Here is a 27,620-nt window from a genome sequence, read left to right as displayed (position 1 = left end):
CGTAGTAACCTGACCTGCCCTACTGCCGCTGTATGAGCTGGAGAGTTTCGGGGGAGTTCTGGGTAGTGTTGGTACGAGAAATCCAAGGCCATCGGCTGGTTTTGACGGACTAGACGGCGGGTTACTGAGGAAAGCCCCTTTTAGAGAGACGAGATGTTGAATATGTGGAAAGTGAGGGAGCTGGTGGATAAAGCGTGAGTATTCTTGAAATTTCAAAGCCGAAATGTGTTCTTGTTATTGTGAGGCCCCTGGTTCTACCTGTTCAAGAGAGACACGTAACCAGGCGCTGACGTCACGCCGTGGACTCAGCTGATTCTGGTCCATCATGGCTACCCCGATAGACTTTCAGAGAAAAGCACGGAAATACTGTAACGTCTCCCGTCTCTGCGCTCCAGTTGCTTAAAACTTGAATGTATGCACAATTAGCCCCCTATTCGAAGAACAACAAACGTAAACACTCACAATGTATTAACCATTGTATTCGCCCATTCAGTTTCAGAACTCGCAGATCTGTTCTAAACATTATGAATAAATAAATAGCCACTGTTCTGTCTGTAAACGAAACGACTGCAAAAAAAAAAAAAAAAAAAAAACTGTAACGCTAGGCCTTAAAGTGGTGTTTAGTTAATGTCGTATAGCAGTGAAATATTGCCCAATATATAATAAATACCTGTAATATGTATATTTCACTTACCAAGTTCAGTTGACATTAAACGTGGAGGCGTGTTTATGTGATTACTTGCAATATTTTATTATCAGTTAAACGACACCGATGTTGTTAACGTGCCTTAACATCTCTACTTCGTTTAACTGATAAGAATGTAAATACGATTAACATAACTTTCATTATGTATGTACGTGTTACAAGAATATTAAACATTGAGAATGGTAGGGGAAACTAACAAGTCACATGCTGTTACAGTTAGAAAATAAATATATTTTGTTTTAAAAAATAGGATAACACAGCACTGAAATCTGTATTGCAAAAAACTAATATCATCAAGATGTGGTATTGTAATCAATTAGGTAAAGGATTTAAAACTTTCCAGCAATATGAAACCCAATTCAAAAGATGTCTGGCACATTGACATTTTCATTACCAGTACTGGTTCTTTCAAAGTGTCTGCACTGTTGCACAATTATACTTAAATAAATAAACAATGTTGTAGCTACAAAGTGTCGACTTTGAGGCTGTCTATTAAAAGGTAATTCTTTATTTATTATTATTATTATTATTATTATTATTATTATTATTATTATTATTATTATTTAAACCTGCAAATGTCAGTTAAGTTTACTATAGATACATCCAAAGCATGTGTTTGTTTTTATATATTTAGGTACAAACTAGGTTCCTGTTGCTTTTTAAGTTATCCATGAAGCAGATGTATGTTATGACAGCCAAATAGCCCCCCCCCCCCCCCCCCCCTTTTTTTTTTTTTTTTTAAATCTTTTATATTAGAATGGCTGCAGAAGCACATTATTCTGTTATCTCCCAGGTTTCTCTTTTCAGTGTTGTGGAGTACTGTGCCACTGCTCCCAAGCATATAGGAGGGCTTTGCTAAAGAACTGACAACTACTTCTGATGATGGGTTTTGTAATCCAGATTGGATGGAGAGTGCTGCTGAGACATTTGGTCGGAATAATATGTTTTCTACACTGATAAGTCGTCGATATTAGATAAACGACAAGCCTAGATTTGTGTGGTGACTGTATTCTTATTCAGAGAGGTCTGTGACTTGCCAGTAGTATGATCTCCTTTTAAACTTTCCTGCCCTGAACAGCATTGTTTCTGGATTGTTATTCAGTTTCTAGAAGATTCCATTGAGCAGTAAGCAATGTTTTTGTTTAAACTGATCCTGCTGGCTTACCTTTATGTCTGATTTGAATTTCACAACTTCTGTAATTGTTTCTACATGTCAACATTCTGTTTAAACTGTTAATGGGAGCTATAATTCTCTGCTAAAATTGTAATCCAGATTTTAAAAAGAATCCAGTTTTCCCTGTTTAACAGTGCTGCTGATTGGGCAATCAAGATTAGCGCTCAGAAAGGCGGCTCTTGGGTTACATTAGGCTGGGCAATAACAAAGGTTTTGTTTTAAAGAGGTGCAAATCACACAAGCTTGCTTTTGAAAAGTGTTTCGCCATAGTGTGTATGATGACTTAGGCCTTAACAGTTAATAGCACACCTTGAGAAGTTATTCTTTTTTTTTTTTTTTTCAATTTATCACCTTTTTTTTTATTCAAGGTCTTTTTTGATGACCTTGTCAACAGCATGTACTGTAATAGCATGATCTGATTGTTTTTTATTTAAAAGATGGGCCAAAACCTTGAGCTTTACCCCCAGTGGCAAAGTGAATGAGCTACTGTAAACAAAGGGACTTGCTGTACCAAATAGTATCGCCGCCTTCTGAGGAAGTTACAACATTGTTATCCTAACACATTTACAATTGTATTCATTTTTCAGTTTTTCTGTTGAACAGTGAAACACGGACTGGTAACTGTTTAACCCGTTAATGTAGCCATCATTTCTTTTGGAACATGGCATTGACATATTTTGTAAATCTACTAACTCGTCTCAGTCCGTTTATTTATTTTTTATTATTATTTTTATTTTGGTAAACAGCCGTGTATTTGGCATTTGGATGTTATCATCAGACATGTCTGTTACTTTTGTTGTTGATTATTTAAAATATAGTAGTTTTAGCAATATATTAGAAAATTCTTTCAGCACAGAATCAGAATCTGGATTGTCTATTTCTGTACAAACATGTTAGTCAGGTGCAATAACAAGAGGCTGTTGACAGCACTGAGCGTTCTTAGCTTGGCATTCAGAGTGGTCTTTTACAGTACTCGAGTTCGTAGATGTTGACCCTTGATATTTAAATAGTTTAAGTGCCTTGTCAATACAATAACTTTCTCAAGATGTAATGATTCGTCTTAAATTGAAGTAATGTCATAATCTGATTATTTGACTTGGTCAAACCAAAACAATTACCTGAACAAAAGTGTGTAGTGTACAACTGTTTAATGTAGTGGTTCAAAAACTTGCAATTTAATAACTCCCACTTCTGTTCAATTAAACAAAACCTGGCTGGAGCATGGCTCGGGACTACTGAATTTAATATTTAATCATCTGGTTGGAACAACGTCCCTGTACTGATCCATCAATGGTCTAAAGACTATCATTTCTTCCACACTCAACAGTATGCTAGCATTTTGAATTGTGTATTGCAGTTTTCTTTCCTTTTTTCTTCTTTTTTGGGGGAGGGAAAGCGGGTAAGTTCCATTGCTTCAAAGGCTATTGTATCTGTTAGGTTGGTGCAGAAGCATGTTAATAGTTGTCTGGAGATGGGTGTGGTTTCTTTCACTTGCTGCTTTCACAACTTAACAGCCAATGTTCTCTCCACAATGCAACAGCGTACTGGCCCTTGAGAACTGAAACATCCATCTTCAATCCAGGTGGAGTAGTTGTAGGTGTTTGACATATTTCCATACAGAGAGATGTAGGCACCAGTCCAGATAAGGTTTTGGGTGACTGTGAGTAAAAAGTAATATTACCTTGAAGAGTATTTTCAATAAATGCTGTCCATACTTTAATGCTAATGTATGAGTTATGCATTAACTACAACCTTACATTTTAACTGTAATGTTACTTTGAACTAATGTACAACATTTTTGACTTTGCAATAAAAATAAAAAAGTTATTCTTATTTCCTTTATCGACCAGGAACAATATGGCTGTGAAGCAAAAAAACCACAGAAACAGAACATATTTTCCAATGCTGCAGATGGAATATAGGCCTACTTGCGTACTATATATTTATAAACACACGATAATATTGTATTTCCTATTGATCGCCTTACTATAGCAATATAAAGCATCTTGACTTTCTCCAAACAGAATATTGTATTTATTATATAGAATTACCTCCCAGTAATTTGGTTGACAGGTTGGTTGACATTGGTAGGTTAGGTTAAGGGGCTTTATTCTTTCTTTCTTATTGTCTTTTAGGAGAAAATTTGTCAGTTGAATTGAGAATTATTTTTTCGATGGGAGACCCAAAATTTCTTCTGGGACATAAAAACATAAAGTTTACAAACGAGAGGAAGCCACTTGGCCCATCTTGCTCGTAGGTAAAACCTTCAGTTTTTTGTTTTTAGTTGAGTGTCATGGACCCTCAACAGGAAAAAGTTCTGGAGAGCCCTGGTCCAGACAGGAGGTAGGTTCTTGTTTTGGATGAATTATCTTCCACACCTTGGGTCAGATGGGTGCCTCTGTCGCAGGGGTTGGCCTTCCTTGTCCAGCTTATCATTCCAACCCTGTTCTGAAATGTTTAAATAAACCAGTTTACCCCATTCCAGGTGTATTTTATTTAACCTGTGTAACCTTGTACAGTAACTGGAGAGCTTTTAATATGAACTGTCCAGTAGAATTGGCATTCTGTCATGTAATAGCTTGGATAGTCTTCCGGATACTGCTCTATATACAGTAGGCCCTTGATTGAACAGCCTCAGTACAGCACTAACTGTTAATGCACACTTGCTTTATTCTATTGTCCTGCTTCAAAGCTGTTCCATAACGTAAATACATTTTCATTTTCTAGAGAACTTTGGCTCTGGGTAGGTTTGTAAATGAATGGTTGCGATCTCTATATTTTGATTTTAACAACTGAGGGAGCAGTTCAGTATGAACCAGGAAATAGCTTTCTCATTTCCTCCCCTGCATTGCTATAACTCGTCAGTGGATAGCAGGATGTTATCTTTGGCTGACTGTTGCAAAGTGTAAAGTAACTATATTACAAGACTGTTCTACTTTTTACTCATTGGATTAAGACCTGACTGAAAGCCAAAAACCTTTGAATGCATAACATTCAAGAGATAGAACTGCAGTGCCTCACGACGGCATGGATTCTGCCTGCATTGTGATTTCTTTTGGCCAAAGGAGTGTGTTAAACTATGGGAGAGATGGAGATTCCTTCAGAATAAAAGAATGAATGAACTCCATGTTGGAAACAGCAGTGTTAGGAACAAATATGTACCTGAGTAAATGCCAGTCTCAGAAGTGCCTGTGTTTGGGGACCCTTTTATAACACTAGAATACAACTGGCCAAGAATAATAATTTAATAAACATACTATAGTATAAAATAAGTATATCAAGTAAAGCTGCAAGGATTGTTTTGCCTATTTAGTTGATTAAAGACACTTGACCCTTGCTTTCTAATTGGCTGAACTGTCTACGGTGGGTGCAACAGCAATTTAAGCCAGAAGACCATCTGTGTACTGTACCCATTAATAGGACCAAGAAAACCTGTATGCATAGTATTTGAAAGCTTCTCAAGTCAGCATTGTGTTTTGGATACCTTAAAACTCCTATTTTGAAAGTTTTGTTTGTGCTGTGACTTTGTACTGTTTTTTTTGTTTTGTTTTTTTTCCCTCTATGTGGCAAGTACACTGTTATTTAATCATATGGTACAGATTCAGTTGATGTGTTACCTAACACTTTTTTGTTTGTTTCTTCAATCTGTAATGAATAGAAAAATACATCTTCTCTTAGAATAATCATTTTTGTGAATCTGTTTAGTTTTCCTTTTTAATCATGATTTTAAAATACATTATTGTTTAATTTAATTTGCACAATTATTTAGCAAATATAGGTTAAAGAATGTTTACGTCAGTGTTTCGCAATGCCCGGGTTTATTCTACAAGCAGATTAAACGATCATGATGTTTTTTTTTTTTCACAAAAAACAGGCCTGCATTGTATTTGCAGTGATACATCACTGGTGCTTTAATCTGACATTCTTTTTAGGTTAATTTTCCTCTGGGGAGCGCGTACGGTAGGAGGGGAATGTTGTACTACTTTTACTGTAGTGACGGTGGCCATATCCATTAATGGTACTTTGGCTAATGTTTTATCAACTGTACAGTGTTTTATTTTGTTCATGGAATTTTATTTTTTTTAATCGGTTTTTGTTTTGTTTTTAGATGAAAACCTAAGTTCATTACCGCTACTGAATTTGTTTGCCTTTTTTAAAAAAGTGCGTTGGTTCTGGACAAGACATGTTACCTGTTGCATTTACAGTACAGCTGGTCAAAAGTGGGCAACTTTCACAAATTAAATAATCCATAGAGCTCTTGCTGCTGCACAGGAAGTGGGAATAAATACAAACTTTGCTGTATAGAAAACATTTGAGTCATACACTGAGGGATCTGTGGTTGAGTTACGCCCTGCTCTTCTGGGTGGTAATAATACAGCTTTTAAAAGATTAAAATGCTCACACCACTATACCATACATGTAAGAATAATTCTGAGGCGCCAGTAATTTCTTTTTATTTTGTAGTATTAAAAATCTATAGTTTGAAACATTGAGTGCAACTTGGCATGCAAGTTCAGAAAATTCATGTGAGCCCTGCTGTTTTATTTTTGAGAACTATACAGTGGCACAATTTGAGGCATCTGGCACTACTGTACAGTAGCAGATCAACTTACATTATACAGTACTGTAGTTCTGACCCTCATGCAATATAAAGAAAAGGTGAATTGTCAGTAGAGTAAAGGCTTGAGTAAACTACAGTACAGAAAATATTCATTAGTTATTTATTGCAAGTATCCCAACACAGAACAGTACCTTGGCTGACTGTACTGTAAGGTCATCCTTTTTTTTTGTTTTGTGCATAGCACTGCACACTCAAATATTATAATTTTAATCCAGTTAAACAATTTGACACTTTCTTTAAAATATTATAGAGTAGATTTAAACAGAGCCAGCATTTGCTTTTGGTTGTCTATTATACTATACTGTATGTGTTGTGACAATTGTGGGTCTAGTTTACTTTGTTTCTTTGTTCTTTTTGGTGAAGGATGTGTCAAAACATAAAACATAATTAACTAGAAGAATCACAGTATAAACTAACCAGAGTGCTCCCTCTGGACTCAAACTATCCTTCAATATTACATTTGTATCAATCTCAGGAAGCTTTGCAATCAAACCAGTCATTTTTCTCTTCGCATGTGGTGGAGAGAAATTATTTTCTGGTGGAGTAAAACATGGGAAAGGAAGAATAAATATACATTGCCACCTATTTTTTTTAAACTGTTTTGACTTTCCTGGTTGAAAGCCAAGCTAACATTTTAATTTGTTAATAAATCAGACAACCATGTCTACATGTTGGGGTTTGACATTAACCATGACCTGTGACCGATAGAGATCAGTTTGGCCTGTAGTTAAAATGCACCATAGGCCCGACTGGGCCAAATACATTTTGAACTGTCTTTAATACATGTTTTAAGTGTTACTATTAAAAAATGAACATGAGAAACACGGAATACCCAAACATAGAACCGTTTACTTCACATGTATAAAACAAAAAAAGGGAGTAGGTTTAAATAGTACTACACCACGATGTACTACAGTCCTTACAATGAGTAAAGCAAACATAAAAAATGTGTTGTACTTACAATCAGTTCTAAAGAACGCAATTTTAAAATAAGGAATTGTCCAACATTATCTGCTTTTTACAATGTACCACCTCCTGCTGTAAATCCATCACAATTTTGCATGCAGCTTCCTAGCTAGTTTCAAAGCCACGATTCTGCCTCTGTCTGCCAGAAATACAGAGTTGTGAAGTCAGTGTGTTATAAAAGCTGCATGATGTATCTGCTTAAATCGTGCAAGTGCGCTCTGTAGCACTGGCAACTAGTAATAAAGTTGTCAATAAGCGGCATGCAGTTGCTAATATTAGAATTCCATTAACATTAAAGTCTATGGGACAGGATTGGTTCCTGGGAAAATGTTGTTAATAACAAGTTGTCTTTATCAGGGTAGCTAACAACAGGCATCTACTGCGTGTGTCTATCGCTCTATCGTGCACATGCTTTCCGTTTCATGAACCCATAACTACGCCCCCCGATAACGGCGTTATTGACCTAATCAGAACTTTCCCACCGTGCGTCGTATTTGTTGTACAGTCAGAATCTTACTGAAGTGCTCTTGGTAAGACTCATTCCCTCGACACAGCAAATTTGTACAATTTGGGGTTTTCTATATCTAAGCAACCAACTGCATCAATGAGCCAAAAGGACATTGTTGAAATCAATAATGATAATGTAACAAATTCTGAAAAAAGAAATAAGTAAATGAAGACAAATTGAGTGGAAGAAAGAATTAAGGCCTGGACACACCAGTGCTTCACTTTGTTGTTTTTGTTTGTTTGTTTATTAATTTTTTGACACATGGTCAACACCGTTCCCTGTAAGTCTAAAATGTGCACATTTTTTGCAATAACTGGCAACAACCTTCACACTCAGTTTCCTAACTTTCACAAGTTGTTATAAATATCAACATTAATCGAGACTCCAGCATCTCAAAGTAAACTTGAGAGCATTCTTGCAAAGCATAAACATAAGCATATTTGTGTGTGTCTTGTAGCTGAATCTCTGATTTCCCTCTGTAAAAATGCACGTCACATTCGAACAGAGTTCGCTTCGGGCGCAAGCAAATCTACAGGGTGGCAGAGCATGTGAGCGGAGTGGAACACTCATGAACGCTGCTCTTCACCCTCTTCCTCTTTTGAAACCGCTTGTTCCAAGGCTTTTATTTCCCTAGTCTGCTCCGGTGCTTCTAATTCAGCAGTCGGCTCCACTCACAGCAATTTTTACAGCAATAACAGGGTTTTTATTACATTTATTGCACTGGAGAATAATTCTATCTCACTTTTACATGAAGTGATGAAAATGCTTTGGGTAAAATGAATCTTCTGCACCTCGAGGGGATCTTTCGCAAGACAACCCCAAGCCGAACACGACACCATTTCAGTTATCTGAAAAAGTAATTTCAGCTTGGGATCCTAACATACACTGACCCTTTTGCACATACTGTATGGTTAAAGATTTTTTTAATTGTGTAAGTTTTGGTTGGGCGAACCAGGCGTCTGGCGATTCTGCCTTTATGGATAGGGCTGCTCATGAACTTTGCAGTTTTTAACTTGTTATATAATTGAGTACTAATCAGTGAAGCACAATCTTTCAGCATTATTTAAAAGTATAAATACTACAGTAAACATAAATAAAAATCACAATAAGTTTTTTGTTTTATTTCCTTTTAAAAAAACAACCATTTCCGGAGTATCATCTTAAGTGTTTTGAAACTGGTAAAAGTGTAAATTAAAATATTAATAGTCGAAAATATATTTTAAATGTATAGTATAGTAATTGAAGAAGATACCATGTGTATTTTTCTTTTGCAAGTTGAGTATTCATCATGTGACTTAACTCACGTCTCTCTGCTGAAACTCAACAAGGCGTCTGCACCAATAAGGAAAAAAAAAGCAAAGTCTTAGTAAGACCGAGTTAAAAACAAATCTGATTATCTATATGTTTTGCTGTCATCCATTCATGTATGAGTAAGTACCATTAAAAGATGATATTGCCAGTTGTGAACACGTAGAGAACAAGAAAGCAAATAAGACGGCAGCAATGGCAAAGCACTGCATTCTTCTATGCTGAAAAATAAGGTACTGTACTGCTCTCAGGCGGGGCTTTCCCTAAGTAAGCCAAATTAATTGCATGTTTTAGGTTATTGTTTAGTTTATTTCTTTCCATGCTACCTGCCTTTAGTAAAGTTATAATTAGCAATGTTAAACCATGGCCGTTTCTTAATTACATTATTATCTAACGATGAAGAAACAAGCTCAAAGCTATTCTTTTAGCTATACATTACTTAAACGAAGTTGGTCGGTTTGCTATGTAAAGATGTAGTCACTACACTACACACAGTTTGTTTCATAAAGACATGTCTGTAGGTACACCTCTTATTAAATTTAGCAAATAAGGCAGAATTAGCAAAGAAACAATTGGGATAATTAATTATACATTTTTATCAGTGTTTCATATTTTATCCTGGTTATTGTAATGCCAGTAAAAAGCTAATCTTAATTTGTGGAGTGAGTACTGTACATAGGATTACCCTTACATGACATTGCTGACTGCTACTAAACTGTTTCTTATTTTTTTATTGTTATTGTAATGCCAGCAATAGATTAAACCAGGTATTTTCCCCATCATTTGTAGACTGAACTACATTGTTAGTGGAAGACTGTAAATATGATTCTTGCAACATTGCTGGACATTTGTTTTCTGAACTATTTTATAATTCTTAGTTATCCTGTTTATTAATGCCAGCAATGAGAGAAATTATGTCTGTACACGACAGGTCTGAAGTGTCTTCAGGTGCTTTACCTAATATTACAGCAACAAGAGCTTTATTAAACAAAACTCTTGGCTTTAATAAAAATAAAGAATTGTGGTAATATTTATTAATTTACTTATTTTAACTGTCAACATTTTACATTTACATTCAAATGCCATGTTTAATTCTTAATACATTGATAAAAAGTGGGGAGCGAAAAAACGTCATTGACCATTTCTGAAAAACGGAATTTGCTATTCCCAAAAATGGAAAATCAGTAGGCCTAAAGATGGTTACAATTGAAGGCAGTGCAGACGCCAGTGTGTTATACAGTACTATAAAGCAATTATATGCGGGCCACCAATGTGCAGTCTACTGACAGGGCTACATTTATGATAAGATCACAGACAGGCTTCATAAAGGTAAATATACGCATCATTAAAATTATATATTTATATAATTGGAGGATGATTCAGAGGCAGAGCCTCAATAAAATGTACCGTTTAAATTTAAATCAAATTGTAAAAGTATTGAGATAATTGTGTTGGAATGTTTTAAGAAATTGTATAAAGCAACAAAAATAATATATTAAAAGGGTTAATGCATGGCCAATGGTTTCTCACTGTTAATTTGCCTTTTTTCAGTCAAAACGGCAAGTTTCTCGGTATCTAAAAAGCTTTAAGGGAATGCTGGCGGTCAACAGTGCCACACCAGGTCTAATGCAATCCCGTCACTATTCGATATTCTCAAAGGGTAATCCAAGAGTAACAACTTCTTAAAGACAACTTAAATGTGTTGTGAATGATCCTTGGAGTAAACCATACAATTCATAATGCCCTGTGGAGATATCTCATTAAAGCATGCAGTGTATGGTAATTTAAGATTTCATGGGGTTGTGTGTTTTGATGTTAATATGAAATGTATGGTTTGCTTCTCTTCCCAGCACCAACGTGGTAATGAATTATTCAGAAATTGAGTCACAGGTGCGAGAAGCTACTAACGATGATCCTTGGGGACCTTCAGGGCAACTCATGGGGGAAATCGCAAAGTAAGTAGTATTTCTAATAAACTAAGAAGCAGCAGCAAACTCAGTCTCTTTGTTTGCTCATCTAGAACCTTTGGGCCAGGTATGTTGAATTTGTGTCAAAATAAATGGACAGCTCATGCTAGATATTTTCTTTGGTGGCGGTCATTTATTCTGGGACAATAATAGTTATTTCTCTAGGTAGTAATTGGAGTATTTTGGTGGCATTCCGAGATTACATTTCCAATAAACCCAGATTTTAATTGGTTAAACTCATATTAAATAATTTTTTTACCATATTAACTAAAATATGTATTAAAACACAATACTGTGTGTGTTAATGTCCCCGTATTTTGATTGATTTCTAGGTCTACCTTCATGTATGAACAATTTCCAGAGGTCATGAACATGCTTTGGACCCGCATGTTAAAAGACAACAAAAAGAACTGGAGAAGAGTTTATAAGGTTTGATATAAGGCCTTTACTGATACAGTAGCTGCATCTACAATTCATATGCAATAAATTAGTAACAAAAGCTTAGTGAAGTTATGGGGGCAAGTCTTCACAGTAGATCCTTTTTACTCCTTTATATGTAATTATTATGGCTCTTTTAATTCATGAGCATTAGTTGATTAACAGGTAGATTAATCTGTGTGCTTTTTTTAATAAAGTTAATAGTCTTATAGCGGCTGTCCAAAAAAAAAAATAAGCCCAGTGGGAATTTGGTTATTTTTAAAACAGTTTTTTATTATTGTTTTTATTTTAGTAAATGTAACAAATGTTACCTTTCTGTCTGATAACTCTGGGGTAAAAACATCTTTTGAAATCCATCGGTATCAACACATTCACATTCTGAGAGAGAAGATTTAAGATAATCGTAGATTATCTTGTATGCTGTTGAGAGTTTGTGAGCGCTATGTGGTTCAGTGGGGGCTGGGTACCAAGTATCAGCCAGTCAAGTTTTGTTTCCCATAATGCTTTTCCACAACATTCTGCCGTTAAGATAATGTGGCTTTTTAATTGTTTCTTTACCCAAATGAAAAAAAGAAAGTAATTACATACCAAAAGAACAGTACAGCTGCTACTTTTTTTTTATACTATATTTTATTTTATACTCAGTACATCTTGCCATGTCAACATGTGATTGCAAATAGGTCATCTTAGTGACATTGTTGTTAACCACTAAAGTTTTACTCTTCAGATTATAAAGATTTGTAGAAGCAAGCGACATCCTGTTTTCATAAACACTTCAGACACATTCAAAGTTTCAGTCTTTCCATGAAGAACAAACCTAACAATATATTCTATCTGGCTTGCTTTTAATTTTTTTTTTTTTTTTTTTTATAAAACGTATTTTGGAATTATTTTTAAAAAAGACAGTTTTTGAAAGAATTGAGTAATTTAAACTGGAGTGAGGTTTTTTTTTTTTTTTTTTCATGTTCATTAAACTTTGCTGCAGGCATTGGAGTGAATTGTTTTTGTCAACAAATGCTGACTTACTTTATTAACATAGTCATTCAGTAATAACCAGGGAATATCTTAAGTAATTATCTTGAATGGATACTTAATCAATTTTACATGTTAGTTACCTATGCAATTACAGTATGCATTTTACTTTGTGTGAATACAGTCTGTTCTTATGCCATGGGGTCCATCTACTGGTGTATTGCTTGGGGCTAATTGTAAACAACCCCAAACTTGTATTGAAACACACACTATGCACTTAAAAAGCTTTCAGTGGTGTGTTAAACCAAAAGTAATTGGATCAAATATTCATTCAAATCTCAAGTCTCAAGCAGCGGCCGTGCAGACGGCTTCCTCACCCTTTCAGAATGTTTATTTTGTTCATTAGAGAACTTATTAATCAGAGGATATAGTTCTGTAATTATATTCAGCTGGTAATCCAATAATGCAGCTGTCAATTTTGATTGGGCGTGGAAGTGTGCCTGTAGAATTGTTATCATTTGCAGCCCTTTATTTATGCAGAAAAAAACAAGCATTAGGATTGTAGGGAGTGTTTGTTTTCTGACTCTCACAAATGATTTGTTTCCTAGGCTTTGCTCCTTCTGGCATACCTCATAAGAAACGGGTCAGAGAGAGTTGTGACGAGCACCAGAGAACACATCTATGATCTGCGCTCTATAGAAAATTATCATTTTGTAGGTAAGCATCAAAGGGGTGGGGGATTTATGAGGAAATTAAAGCAACCATTCGAGTTGTCAGTCACCTGAACTGCTTTCTGAAGATAGGCTTCCCTACTCTAATTAGAATGTGACTGTTGTCGGCTGTGTGAAGTGCGTGGAATCCAAGATGTGGACCCTAGAGTATTAATTAGTGAAGACAAGAGCTTGCAGATCGGATGTGAAAAATGGAACTGGCTCAATGTGAGCATTTGTGTTTATATATTTAAAAAAACTATCCCTGTGACTGGTCCCCTGAGGTCACCCATAAAGGAATTGCTTTAATTACTTGGGAAGAAAAGGTCTGAGCTAGAACAGATATGTTTTGAAGTAGAAAGTGTTTGTAGTAATACAGTACCAAGAAGAAAAACATTTTATTTTAAATGATCGGTTTCAGATAAATTTAATCATTTCCAACCTGATGATGCAAGCTTTGTTGGGACACAGATTATATTCAGACTGATTCATTAGTCACTTCACAAGTTCAACCGATAGCTCTCTGATGTGTTAATCCAATACCAAAAACATCATAACTATATTTTTCTGATTTCTTTGAGTGTCCTATGGGAGTACAATTTAAACACGTTTGGAGCCAGGGGCTAACAATATTTTCCCATTTCATACAACAAACATTCTTGCACTGCTTTCCAGGCTAGTCTCTTTGTTTAATGCAGCTACGCCACAGCTCCAGAACAGTTTTGCCAGTTTTCTTATAATTCAGTTTTCTTACATGGGATAAAGTCTAAGTGCCCCTCACCGGCTAATAGTATGTAAGCCATAAGGATGCCGAAAGAGATGAAATCTGTGCAAGGGCCCCATCATGTGTTTTATTTTTCCAGATGAGAATGGGAAGGACCAGGGAATCAATGTCCGGCAGAAAGTGAAGGAGATGGTGGATTTCGTACAGGATGATGACCGTTTACGAGAAGAGAGGAAGAAGGCAAAGAAAAACAAGGACAAATACATTGGGGTGTCCTCAGACACTCTCGGAGGATTCAGATACAGTGAGTCCTGTGGTTTGTGGGTCAAGGAGATCGGGGAGATGAAGCATGTGGAGCCTTGGTGATTTTAGCTTGTCGTGCTGTAAGGATGATGAACTGCTACAGTGATGTACGGTTTGGCCCATTCAAAGTTACGCAACTTTAATGACTGGGAAACCACCCCTTTTTATAAGTTTTTAAAAATTGTAATCAAGAATATTTTCTTTTTGAAAGCTTTTGGCTATATAACTTATAACTATGTAACTTGTTTTCAGCCTACATTACAATGCAGGTGGGTGTGCTCCAGGCAGTAACACACAACTTGGAATGGGCCGTTTTCAAGTCAAACCATGTAAACTATTGCTGTGTTTAACTGAAACGCAATGCCTAGTTAACCTTATTTCAAACTAATTGTTGGATTACATTATTGGTGCATTAAATTACTGAATATAAGAAGACCTTTTTAAGAAGTGTGAAACAGTAAATATCTTTCTATTTATAATATATGAAGTTTTGATTAGCTTTGTAAATCAGCTTAGCTTAGCTTGCATGATCATTTTATTATTTTAGATTTCCAAATGAAATGAGGGAATCTAACATTGTGTTATGTGAACAGAAAACAAGCTGAACATAAGTTAGTTCGGTACAGTATTTAATTATCAATTTGAGCACTGAGATCTACATAATTAGTTTTAAGAAAGTTTGGTAAACATTTTATTCAGGTTTCTGGAGAAACGTGCCAAAGGTTATTTATTTATGAAAGACAATCTGATGCTGAACTGCCTTTTCCACCTTCTCAGATACAAATGTTTGCAAGTGCAAAGAGGCGCTGTATATTAACACCAGCAAAATAACGGTAACCCCAGTTTCATGTAACAGTTGTGATGGTGACCAAACCTGTGTGGGTACTGTTGTGTATAAATGTAGCTTAACGTGAACAGTTGCATTCAAGAAATTTAGAACAAGAACAAGGAGAAATAAAAAATACACTTAAGGTTTGTGTTACACACATGCCATTAACAAAATATTGCAGCAAAAAGCTCAATAATTAAACACAAAAGAGAGTGAAAAGGCTACAGGTATCAAGCTGGAAAAAGTTTTCTTTGTGAACGCCAATAAACCAACTTTCTTTAGTCTGTTGCATCTTCTTTAGCAGCCGCAAATATCCCAGGTAAATAAATAGATTTGGTTACATTGTTTACCTTCAAGAGTTTACAGATGAATTAATTGTGCAGCAGATTCCCTAGAAGATGAGCAGCTGATGTTCTCTCTTCAGCCAAAGAAGCAGGCGCGATAATGTTAAAAAATTACCATAATGAGAGACAGTATGTAGCGTGAGTTTTGTGTTAAATAAAGCCGAGTCAGCTGTTGCAGGGAAAACAAAGTTTATTTCTCAAACTGTCAATTTTTATGGTGGAAGCAGAATGCATAGAAATAATTGCGATCGTAATTTGGAAGTGTACGGCTGAGTAAAAAAACTAAACATTTAGGGAATTAAATTGAAATGCACTGCAGCTTACTTGATCGCAGTTAAAACAAACTGCCATTCACTAACAGTAGCTTGCAGAATGTGCTATGAAAGCATCTAAAATATGAGTGTGCTTGCTGTGGTGTAATTAATATCACAGATAACAGAATGAACTCGCTGCAATTTAATCTTGTTTTTACTGAAAACTAAATTTTAACATGTAATCATAACAGCAGTCTGTGTTAAATGCTGTTAGATCAGGACTTCACTAATGCTGAGCACGGGAGCTGCAGCATACTGTTTCCCATATTACAATTGTACACGATTTAAAGGTGCGGTCACCAATTCCATACACATTTTCAGCCAGTCTTATATTGCAGGGCCCTTGATGCTTAGTCAGATTTTCTTCTTGCTGGTCTTGCCTTGCTTTTAGCACTGCTGAAATAAAGCTCCTTCATTGCACTAATGGAGTACTTTGTCAGACTACAAGCAGACCACTAGTAGTCTAGTGCATGCTTAAACCATGCAAACATGCTGCGTAGTAATTCCAAACAAACAAATTTCGTACCGAAGTACTGGAGTAAATTCAAAGATTAATCTCCTTCAGTCAGTTATTTTGAGGAAATTCAAGTAAACGTTTCAAGCAGTTGTCAGATAAAACCTTTAATTTCATTATAGAAAAAAGTGATGCTTAATCACAATTACTCCTTCCAACTTTTTGTTATAGGAATTTAAGTTTACCCTTTGTTATATGTAGATAAATTTAAATGGGCAACAATCTGACTGAAACGCATGTCTGCTGAAGTCGTTTTACATGCGACTTTCGGTAAGATGACGATTAAAGACAAAATATACGCGAACCTCACTTCTATTTTTTAGTTTGCCTGCTGTGTCTGTATTAACCTATAATCTTGGTGTGTTTATCCTCACAGACATAATAAATAGCTTCCCACATTGTGCTGGCAGATTGCAGCAGGGCTGGCATACCGGGCACGGTTGACCTTACAATGCTGGCAAAAGCCACTTCATTTACGACTTTTCGGTGTTTTTAATGTCTTTTGTAGTTCTCTTATTATGCTCCGCAAGGTTGTCGTTCCAAATATTGCTGGAGACAACCTGATGTTCATTAAGTGTGTGCAGTTGTCACAACGTCAAACTGATTTGTATGGTGATTTTATCTGCACCTGTGCAGTTGTCTAACAAAACCACTCTATCTGCCTTTTTTTTTTTTTTAAATGAAGTCCATCATCTGCTCTGTCGTGCCTCGAGTCAGCAAGATTTCAGGAGCTTTTAGCCTGCCTCAAAACTACTGAGCTAACAGTTCTAATAAGAGTTTGTGGACAGAGTGATGTCTCTTGAACCTAATTTCTTTTGTATTGCTTTGTATTTATTTTTTTTATCAACCTGAAAGGTGGTGACAGATATGACTCTGAGCCCAAATCAAAATGGGACGAGGATTGGGATAACAACAAAGGCACATTCCCATTCAGTGAAAAGCTAGGTGAAATTGGTGACAAGATTGGAAGCACAATTGATGACACGATCAACAAGTTCCGTAACAAAGAGAGAGAGGAGTCACCCGAGAGGCTCAGGTAAAGGGCTATGTCTGCTGTTCTGTATATACTGGTGCTGCAGAATATCTAGAATTACTTTTTTCTCTTTTTTTTTTTTTTTCTCTCGGTTGTAAAAATTTGGTCTACGTTAAGCATGTATCCCCAAAGTAGTAGTAGTAGCTATATAATAATATTCTAAATCTTAAATTCTACTATTGAGATTTCAGTTTTTTTTCTTCTTAATTTATGCTTTAGGCACAGACTTTGTGACGCAGTATCCCGGCATGAAATGATAAATATACTGTAACATAATTGATAGATTTACTTTTTGTCTGCAGATTGTTTTCAACCAGTCATGCCTTGAGTTGTAATAGAAGTATTGAGGTATGTCTCCCATGAAAGATTCTAAGCTCTTTCTAATTCCAGTTCAGTCGCATCATTGTGAAATAGGCATGCCTTCACTACAGTGGTTGAGTAAAATTAGAAACGGAACAAGTCATTTTAAGTTCAACCTTGTATTATGCTTGCTGCTAACAGTGACAATGAAGAAGAGCGAGCATCCAGAAATGGCAGACCTGGAAAGTCAGAATTTAAAGATGAGGAAGAGACTGTTACAACCAAAAGCGTTCACATCACACAGGCCACAGAAACCACCACAACCCGGAAACGTGGCGTTCCCAGCAAAACCGTGGACCTTGGAGCAGCAGCACACTACACAGGGGGCAACAGCAGTCCTGACCTTGTGGGACAGACTGCAGTCAAGGTAAAGGGGCAGCCAGACACCTTCACTTAAATACTTTATGCCTTAGTCATTTTATCTGTATGTTATTTTATTCAATATATTAAACAATTGTCTAGGAAGAAAGAGGTATGCCTGATGGAGTGTTTATATTGGTGTTTAGTTTTTCTAGTCATACATTGTCCTCTCCTGCCCCCTGGTGACTGCTGTACAGCACTGACTACTTTGAAGTGAAATCTGCTTTCAAAACAAGAATCTCTAGTAATTTTGCTTTCTGACGCACAAAGCTCACACTATCCATTTACTTTTGTCTTGTTTTTCTTAGACTCAAGCTGGCATTACATCCTCAAATAGTGGCCTGGAAGACCTGTTTATGGTAGACTCTGGAGTGGGATCTAGTCATGCAGCACCAGCAGGTAACATTTCTACAGATTTGTCTTCTCAAACACAGCAGTCCTTCTCACAGAAGCAGTGCTATACAAAATAGCAATGGTGTTACTATAAGCAACCTATAATCCAAACACTTCATGGGGAATTATCCATGTTTGGATATTGAAAGCTCTATGCATGTTAGTATGTGCTGTCTTGTGGTGGTCTGTATTTTTAAATGAACTTGGACTGTGGGGGGGGGGGGGGGATACATTTAAACAGCATAGCTAAGTGCTATGGGACAGATGGGACTGAATGTCTGCAACAATAAGACAAGTTATCCCTGATGGAGCTGAAGTGCTGCACAGATGTTGCTATCCTACCTGGCCGATTCCTAGGCACTGCAGGCTAAACAGCTGGGCTATGTCCAATATCAGCTGTACTTCGTTAACATACTTTTTAATCCCTGCGTTTTCTTAATGTTAGATAATCTAAAGGTTGCATTTAGTGATTTTTCTACTTTTTGTTATTTCATGTTCTGCAGACCAGTTATATTTGCATAGTTATTTATACTCAGAACCAAAAAGGAAACAAGAATATAGGCAATTTAACATGGGGCTGGAAATTAAGAAATGAAGAGACATGTAGTCATTGTGTTGTATTATCTGCATGTATTTCTAGGTGGAAGTGCTGATCTTTTTGGGGGATTTGCAGACTTTTCTTCGCCAGCTGCTTCAGCAAGTTTGCCTTCAGGACCTGGTCTGTTGTGAATAATTACTAATACTATTCAGACCTTTGGCTGACCACCTCCTAATTTGTTTTGATTACATATGCTTCCCTCCTGGGGTATGCATTTTTGCATTTAGATATTAGAAATCAACAGTTTATTATGATACAAACTCCTACTGCTGTAAGATTGGAAATGATCAACTGTGCCACAGACCAGAAAGCAGAGGGATCAAGATGTAATCTTGAAATTCATTCTTGAAAGACTTGCAGATAGTAACTGTTTGGCCAAGGGACAAATTCATTAGGAACAAAAGTATGTATGGTGAACTGTGAAACTCTGCACATAGATACACTCAATAACCCTAACATAAAAATCCAAGCTTAAACCTGTATGTGTTAAATCATTACCATTGTGGAGGTATTTTGTTTGTTTGTGTAAGCTACAACATTTACATTCGTATGCTAATTCTAATGTGATTAATCTGGATTGATAGTTATTTCACAAGAGACTGCAAGTGTTGCAAAATGATTAATCGGGTTTGAAAATGATTTCTAATGGGACTCTTGTGCTTCAGAAATGATTAATCATCTTTGGAAACATTTGCCAATGGGGATTCTGTTTTCAGTATAAGTTCTAAACTAAAATTAAAATTAAAATATATATATATATATATATATATATATATATATATATATATACACACACACACACACACACACACACACACACACACACACACACACATATATGTGTGTGTGTGTAACATAGTAACGTAATAATGTACATAATATAATTTGTATATGGTGTTTTGTGTCATGACAAGATGCCAGATATTTGATAGTTTATGGCTTCAAATATGTTTTGGCCACAAAAAACAAACAATTCAAACATGAGTACTTCGGTTTAATTGTACCATTCGAACTTCTCCAACAACAAAATCAGGGAGGTTTTTATTTAGTTTTTGACTCTTCTGAGAAACATTTATATCTTAATTTGTTTTCACTGCTACCTTATGAAAATCTAATGAAATATTCATTAGGCAGGAAAGATGTCCAGATGGAGTTGCTACCTGCAGACGATAATCACGACGGACACAAGTCAGCTTATGTTAGTTATGGTTCACGTCATGTTGTCCTTTTTACAAACACTTTCAAGTCCCTAACTTTCTCCTTCCAGGTACAGTAACAAGTGGCAATGGCGACTTTGGAGAGTGGAATGCTTTTGGTACAGGCCACACTGCCGCTGCTCCTCCTGTGGCGTCATCCAGTGCTGACCTGTTTGCCAGCATTCATCCTGCTCCAGCCCACATCCCTGCTACCCCATCCACTGACTTGTTTGACCTGTTAGGTTCGGCTCAAGCAACCATGACTGCCTCCCAAAGCATGAACTTTGCTATGTCCAGTACAAGCACTGTGGGCATGACCACAAACTTGCCCATGTCAAGGTCACAGGTACGAGAACCTTTTTACGTATGTTGCTAAATTGAGCAGAAGGAATAAGACATGGTGCCCACGGTCTTCTCGGATCAATCTTTTAGCTCAATTTGCAATAGTTCTGTGAGTTAATGATTTAAATTGGTAAAAGTGTCTCAAAAGATCCTGACTTTTGAGCATTGATTTATGCGGGGCGGGGGATCCTCTATACCCTAGAAATGTTTAAATGTGGATTGTCTCAGTTAAATAATGCAGGAGAAAGAAATATGCAAAGCTTTGGGTCCTGAGCATGTTGCAGTGTTTTAATATTTTCTTAGAAGTAAAATGAACCCATACAACTTTTATATTTCCAAATGATTTCTTGTTGCACAATGTTCTTTTCTTTGGGAAGCTCGTCAGCGGGTTGGGCTGAAAGAGACGGAACAAGTTTAATTCGGAAAGCATTAAAATGTAACCTAAACATACAACAAGTATGACATTTGCATGTAACAACCATGACTTAGTTTTTAAATTTCAGTAAAATTTTGGAGAAACAGTAGATTTTTTAAAAACTTAATTGTAATTCAACATTTTGTATAGTGTAACAAATGTAATTAATTAATTTTGTGGTAACATGAAACCTTTCTTTTCTGCTCCAATAGCCTTTGCAAAATTTGTCTGGACCAGTGCAAAAAAATCAAATTTCAGCTCTCCATATGCAAGAGGCCCAAAAGGGTGACAAGATCACACTGCCTTCAACCTGGTCTGACCCTAGTGTCAATATCAGCCTGGACTATCTGGGAATGCAACCCCCCAAAACTGCACAACCATCCCTCAACACAATGATGCAGCAGCAAGGTAGGGGTGAAACTCCAGACACTAGTGTTTTAAAAATGACGTCTGCTGTGTTATCCACATCTAATCTCCATCTTTTTATGTAAACCAAATTGCAATACAGCTTTTTCTGATTTTCTCCTTTTTCCTAGAATAATTTTCCTTTTAGTTGGGTCCTTCTCCCATACATAGTTACATGATCTCTGAATTTAAAATAAGCAACATCTTGTTTGCATATACTCTACATAGATGATGTGTAGTGTGGACCCCTGTAGATACAAACAAGCATTTTTCAAGAAGCCTCTGCACTTAGGCTAGAGAGGCCAAGGTTTGATTTTTGTCTGTGTTCGCTGGAGACTTCAGCATTCTCGATTACATCCAGTGATCTGATGAATGTATAGTGTGTGCTGTATCTCTAAATAGAAAATGTCATTTTTAATTGCGAATCTTCGTTTGCTAGTCCCTTGGTGCTCTTGATTTTTCTCTAAATTCCATAAGGGAAATTGTTTGAGGCAGGAAACCTGATCTCTCAGGGACCCTCGACCAAAAAAGCCATCTGGAATGTGGTACATATCTTCTCAATGCACCTAATCTCCTTTTTAGAAATATATAATATAAAAACACACACACACACAGGCAGTCCTCGCACTTACAACATAATTGGTTCCTGAAAGTCGCGTTTAAGTCGAAGCGCCGTAAGTCAAAGCACGTTTTCCCATAGGAATAATGTTATAAATTGGGGTTACGTTCCTGACACAGCCAGATAATGTAGTTTTACAAAAATGACCCGTTATATTGTACTCATGCAAATATTTATTTAACTCTTTACACTCAGCCCGGTGATTACGCGCATATTACTCAGACACCCCCTGGTTTGTTTAAAAGTACAGACTCTGGGCTTTCCAAAGACGTATTCAGTGTGTGTATGTGGTACTCCTAGCCAGAACTACGATCGCCTGAAGTTAAGCCCCTCATCATGTGACACAGTTCACAGCTTAGGTTTCGTTTTGATTCAGTTCTTCTTATCAGACATTGTTAACGACAAAAAAAAGTTACATGCATAAAAAAAAAGAAAAAAACGCTAGACTTGGGGCAACCACGACAGATACTGCAGTTCAGACACAGAGCATGCGCACGTGACGCATGGTTCTGGTCTCGTAAATGCTGAATCGATGTCTTAAAGTCGAAGCAGGATAATAATGCATAGGAGTCATAAGTGCCGTGCGTCGTAAGTCGAGGATCGTTTGTATATATACAGTTTCATGAAAGTATTTGCCCCCTGTCTGATTTTCTTCATTTTTGCATATTTCTGACACTGAATTATATCAGATCTTCAACCAAAATCTAATATTAGATAAAAGGGACCCTGCGTGAACAAATAAAACAATTTTCATACTTATTTAGTTAAAGAAAATTATGCAGCACCCAATGCCCCTGTGTGAAAAACTAATCCCCCCCCCTTAGACTCTAACTGGTTACCCCACCTTTAGCAGCAATAACTGCAACCAAATGCTTCCTGTAGTTATTGATCAGTCTCTCACAGCGTCATGGAGGAATTTTAGCTCACTCCTCCATGCAGAACTGCTTCAACTCCGTGACATTTGTGGGTTTTCAAGCATAAACTGATTGTTTCAGGTCCTGCCACAACATCTCAATGGGGTTTAGGTCTGGACTTTGACTAGGCCATTCCAAAACTTTAAATTTCTTGTTTTCAACCATTCTGATGTAGACTTGCTTGTGTGTTTCGGATCATTGTTTTGGTGCATGACCCAGCTGCGCTTCAGCTTCTGGACGGATGACCTGACATTCTCTGATACAGAGCAGAATTCATGGTTCCTTCAATGATGGCAAGTCGTTCAGGTCCTGATGCAGCAAAGCATCCCCAAATCGTGACACTACCACCTCCATGCTTGACCGTTGGTATGAGGTTCTTACTGTTGAATGCAGTGTTTGGTTTTCTTCAACATAACGGGGCCCATGTTGGCCAAAAAGTTCCACTTTTGACTCATATGTCCATAGAACATTGTTCCAGAACTCTTGAGGATCAGGTGCTTTTTGGCAAACTTGAGACAAGCAGTCATGTTCTTCTTAGTGAACAGTGGTTTCCGCCTTGCTGCTCTGCCATGAATCCCATTTGTGTCCAGTGTCTTTCTGATGATGGAGTCATGAACACCTTAGCCGAGGCGAGAGAGGCCTGCAGATCCCTGGGTTCTTTGTGACTTCTTGGACGATTTTACTCCTTGCTCTTGGAGAGATTTTGGACAATATGGCTTTGGTTTTATTTTGTACTGGAGATTGATCTAATCTGTATGTGCTTAGTGGTTTTCTGTACCTGCTAATAGTACCAAACAGTTAAAGTGCAATGGAAAATCACTTTAATTGCCTAATTAAGTGTTCATAAAAGTTTTTTTTTTTTTTTTTTTAATTAAAATTAGTTTGTTACAGTATCATGTTGTGAATCTCTTTGGATTATTTAAAATGTTTTAAAATATGTAATAGCACTGGGAAAATTAATATTTACCAACTATTTATTTATTTTACAAAAAATAACTGTTTGTGTTTGACAGAAGAAGCTACTGTACTTCACATGTGTTAATGATAAAGCCTGAAATTGGATAATCCTAGAACTAAGCAAGCAATAACTGGATAAAAATATTGGAATGATTTCTGACTTGCCAGTGTATCTTAATGGGAAGAAATGCTTGTTCATTTTTTCACTGACTTCTGCATTGTTTTTTCCTTATTCTGCAGGTGTGCAATCGCCCATGAGCATGATGGCTCAAAGCTTTTCAGGCATGAACCTCAACATGCAGCCGGGTTCAATGCCAGCCAGACCACTTACAAACCCAATGGCTGGAGGAGGGGGCATGAGCATGGGAATGCCCAACGTGATGGGCACTGGCATACTGGGCATGAACCCCGTGGGCATGCCTATGGGCCAACACAGCATGATTAATCAGGGAATGGTTGGGATGAATATAGGCATGGGGGTGCCAGCAACTGGAATGGGCATGGGGGTTCCCTTTGGAATGGGTATGCCCACTGTGGGCATGAACCCCGGCACGAGCTCAACAGTAGTTCAACCCAAACAAGATGCCTTCGCAAATTTTGGCAACTTCAACAAATGAAAAGTTGTGACGATCCTGTCTAAAAATTGAATGAAGGATTAAGAGCTGCACTCAGAGTACTTGAAAACATTGTATGCCGTCACCCCTTTTTTTATTTTTTTGTATTGATTGAACCAAGAACAAGTTTTGTGAAATGTACTAGCTAGTTTTGTATAGGGGCAAGATCTATTGTTGGAAAGCTCTAATGGTGTGAACGTACGCAGTGTTTTTTTTCTTACAAAAAAATCTTAAACCGGTCCCTTCACAAATACTTTGAACACATTTAAGAACAACAGAGGGATTTTAGTGTTACTCAGTATCCTAGCTGAGGAGGCTGCAGTTGACGGAGCAAAGCTGATGAAGTTTAAATTTTGTACCTGTGTTTTTTTTGGGTTTTTTTTCCAGACCCTTCATTTATTTTTCCCTTGTAATGTTATTAAAACTTATCAAATTACTCATTCCATATACAACCTCACAACGTCCATAGCTTAAAATAAATGATTCTCTAAATGTGATGGTTAACTTTGTAAATATATTCTTTGGGTGAGCAACATATAAATAAATTGTGTTCAAGGAGCCTATTGGAAGGTATGATAAACTGATGGGTAAATTAAAATTCATTGGATCCTTTTAAAGTGTCTTCTCTTAAGAAAGATCATTGATTGGAAATGGCAAAATATCAACCTCCACTTTTGCCACACTGAATTGATGTGGTCTTTATAATTTATAGTTTAGTTCAGCAATTTAAAGCGGGCTATTTAATAAAACATTAACATGTTTCAAATAAAATGAAAGGTTGTTTTAACTATGGACATTTCTGTGGCCTTTCTAATGGGTTTATTTTTTTTAAAGTATGATCAGTATGATGAGTTTTACATCCAACTGATAAATATTTGTAGTTTTTAGACAGATTAATTCCAGGGCTCTCGTCATTATGATCCTCAACTAATTCAGACTGCCGAATACTTTGGTTATTGCCTTTTGTATTTATGAAAAAAAATAATAAATAAAATTAAGTTTATCTATTTATGAAAAGGCCAACATACGCACAAATATATATTTTATTTGAGAAATTAGATTATGATTTTGACAAATGTAGGATTATCTATTTAACTCTTTAATTAAAACAGAAATAATATAGTTTGATATGTGGTTTCCTGGTTCTAGCCACTAGATTAGAGATCTCTAACCCTGATCCTGGAGAGCTACTGTCGCTGCTGGTTTTCGTTCAAACCAATCTCTGTTAGTTTGTTAAACCAATTATTGGCTTAATTACTCAAGATTAACAGGTGTTACCGATCTTTAGCCACTGATGATGTAAAGACACCTATAAAACTTGCTGGATAGGGGCTGTCCAGGACCAGGGTTGGAGACCCCTGCACTAGATAGACCAGCTGTGAAGTGTATAACCCCAAAAATCAGAATATGAAAATGTTAATCTCCTGTGTCCAGTTAGAAAATATTAAAATTCTTACTGTAACTGAAATAAATCATTCTGCAAAGGACATACAATAGCACCAGTGTTATGAACTGTGTTCAAACTGTATAGAAATCTTGCTGTATAATAACGGACGCATTTATGTTGGTGTAAAAAGAAGAAAAATGGCCTTCACTTTTCAGAGGTTTATACTTTAATGATTTTGACCAAGGGATATTTGGTTTTAATATTAAGAATATTATGGAGGAGCTAGTTTATTTGTTTTTTTTTTTCTGTTTTCTTTAAATCATGACCGTTCTGTAATATTAAAGCCATGGTGTATGCTTTTGGGATGGGAGCATTACTAAAAATAACACTATGTATTAGTTATGCAAAAACATGCTTCTTTCCAGTGCTGAATATTTACTTTTCTATTCAATCCATTGTCTGTTTTGATTGTACTCATTATGATTTTATGTAACATTAAACAGTCCATTAAAACTTGTTTTAATGTCATGTTTAATACTCAATAGTTTGCCTGTATTTTATTTAAAGTGCAACAAGACACACTTTGTGCATTTGTTTTTTTCTCACCATTTACAATTTTTTTTTTTTTTTTTTTTTTTTTTTTATTAAAACTTAGAAATAATGAAATGTCTTTCTTTGTATATACGATTTTTAACAGTTGTAACACTGGGTTTAAATTTAATATTTTATCTAAAAAGGAAATAATGAAACTGGAATCATCCATAAATTCAAAACACTCATATAAGGTAACATTTATAAGCAATTAATTTGTGTAGACAAGTTTCAGCAAGTTCCCACATCTGTGTCCTGTCGAAGGCACTAGCTGTTATGCCTTAAACTATAATCAAACAAAAAATTAATGGACATGATTCATTTCCAAAACAAAAGGTGCTTGTATGCTTTAGGAAGGTGATTTTGTCACCATGCTTTCAACAAGTCATTTTGGAAGGCAATACTTTAGGTTATTAACCTTAGATCATCTGTTTGGTTAAAGTTTTACATTTAGAACGTTTTCGCTGAATTTAGTGAAACTTCGGATAGGTAAGAAGTTACGAACAATTACTTTGTGACCTGGCCTGTCATGAACTTAGGGTTTGACTTAAAATACAAACAAGCAGATTGCATGACACACAGAAGTGCAACTCAATATATTTAGCACAGTGGTCCTCAAAGTGGTGCCCGCGGCAGCTGTTCTTAAATTATGGGTCGTGAACACATTTCTGGCAGGTCATAGTGCGGGAAAATAAAGAAAGCTTTAAACACGTTTTCCAACAAAAGGGCAACAGCAGGCTGTTGGCAGTGTTGCTCACTTATGCTTTGCTTGTACGTACTCAACATTTTATTTATTTTTTTTAGAAGGTCTTCTGCATTATGATCAACCAATTGAATATCTGCGGTAGCCCAATCATAAGTTAGCTGGGTGGAACATAAACTGTGTCTGTTTCAGTTAGAGGGACTGACGTTAAGTTTAACCAATGGGAGTCATATATGCCAAGTTTTATGCAGCTGTCCGTCAGAAGCAAGCAGAGGCCGTTCACTGTATTCTTCATGCAAATTGAAGGTGAAAGTAGCCAATGGGAAAGTGAAAGA

General features: G+C 36.4%; 1 protein-coding gene across 2 annotated transcripts; it reads left to right on the top strand.

Annotated features, from left to right (window-relative positions):
• On the top strand, window positions 1-26,591 carry LOC121324119 (clathrin interactor 1-like). Of its 2 annotated transcripts, XM_041265609.1 has the most exons (12): window positions 1-194; window positions 11,134-11,238; window positions 11,583-11,679; window positions 13,269-13,377; window positions 14,234-14,398; window positions 17,254-17,434; window positions 17,933-18,158; window positions 18,460-18,550; window positions 19,185-19,262; window positions 20,410-20,684; window positions 21,308-21,503; window positions 24,231-26,591. In XM_041265609.1, the coding sequence occupies exons 1-12, from the start codon at window positions 154-156 to the stop codon at window positions 24,605-24,607; spliced, it is 1,941 nt and encodes a 646-aa protein (XP_041121543.1). In that variant the 5' UTR covers window positions 1-153; the 3' UTR covers window positions 24,608-26,591. The 2 variants fall into 2 exon arrangements, with proteins under 2 accessions (XP_041121543.1, XP_041121544.1); XM_041265610.1 differs by lacking the exons at window positions 1-194; window positions 11,134-11,238; window positions 11,583-11,679; window positions 13,269-13,377 and adding an exon at window positions 13,527-13,598.
• The last annotated feature ends 1,029 nt before the right edge of the window (window positions 26,592-27,620 follow it).

This window comes from Polyodon spathula, chromosome 12, assembly GCF_017654505.1.
Source record: "Polyodon spathula isolate WHYD16114869_AA chromosome 12, ASM1765450v1, whole genome shotgun sequence".
In the NCBI taxonomy this organism is placed as follows: Eukaryota; Metazoa; Chordata; class Actinopteri; order Acipenseriformes; family Polyodontidae; genus Polyodon; species Polyodon spathula.
The sequence above is the reverse complement of the archived record's forward strand: the minus strand, read 5'-3'. Positions and strand labels throughout refer to the sequence as shown.

What these genes read in the sequence shown, in the direction of transcription:
- LOC121324119 (XM_041265609.1), top strand. Translation starts at nt 154, where the DNA reads ATGTTGAATATGTGGAAAGTGAGGGAGCTGGTGGATAAAGC. An exon ending in CTCATGGGGGAAATCGCAAA is followed by an intron (nt 11,239 to 11,582) that starts GTAAGTAGTATT and finishes ATTGATTTCTAG; the next exon opens with GTCTACCTTCATGTATGAAC. An exon ending in TGCCCATGTCAAGGTCACAG is followed by an intron (nt 20,685 to 21,307) that starts GTACGAGAACCT and finishes CTGCTCCAATAG; the next exon opens with CCTTTGCAAAATTTGTCTGG.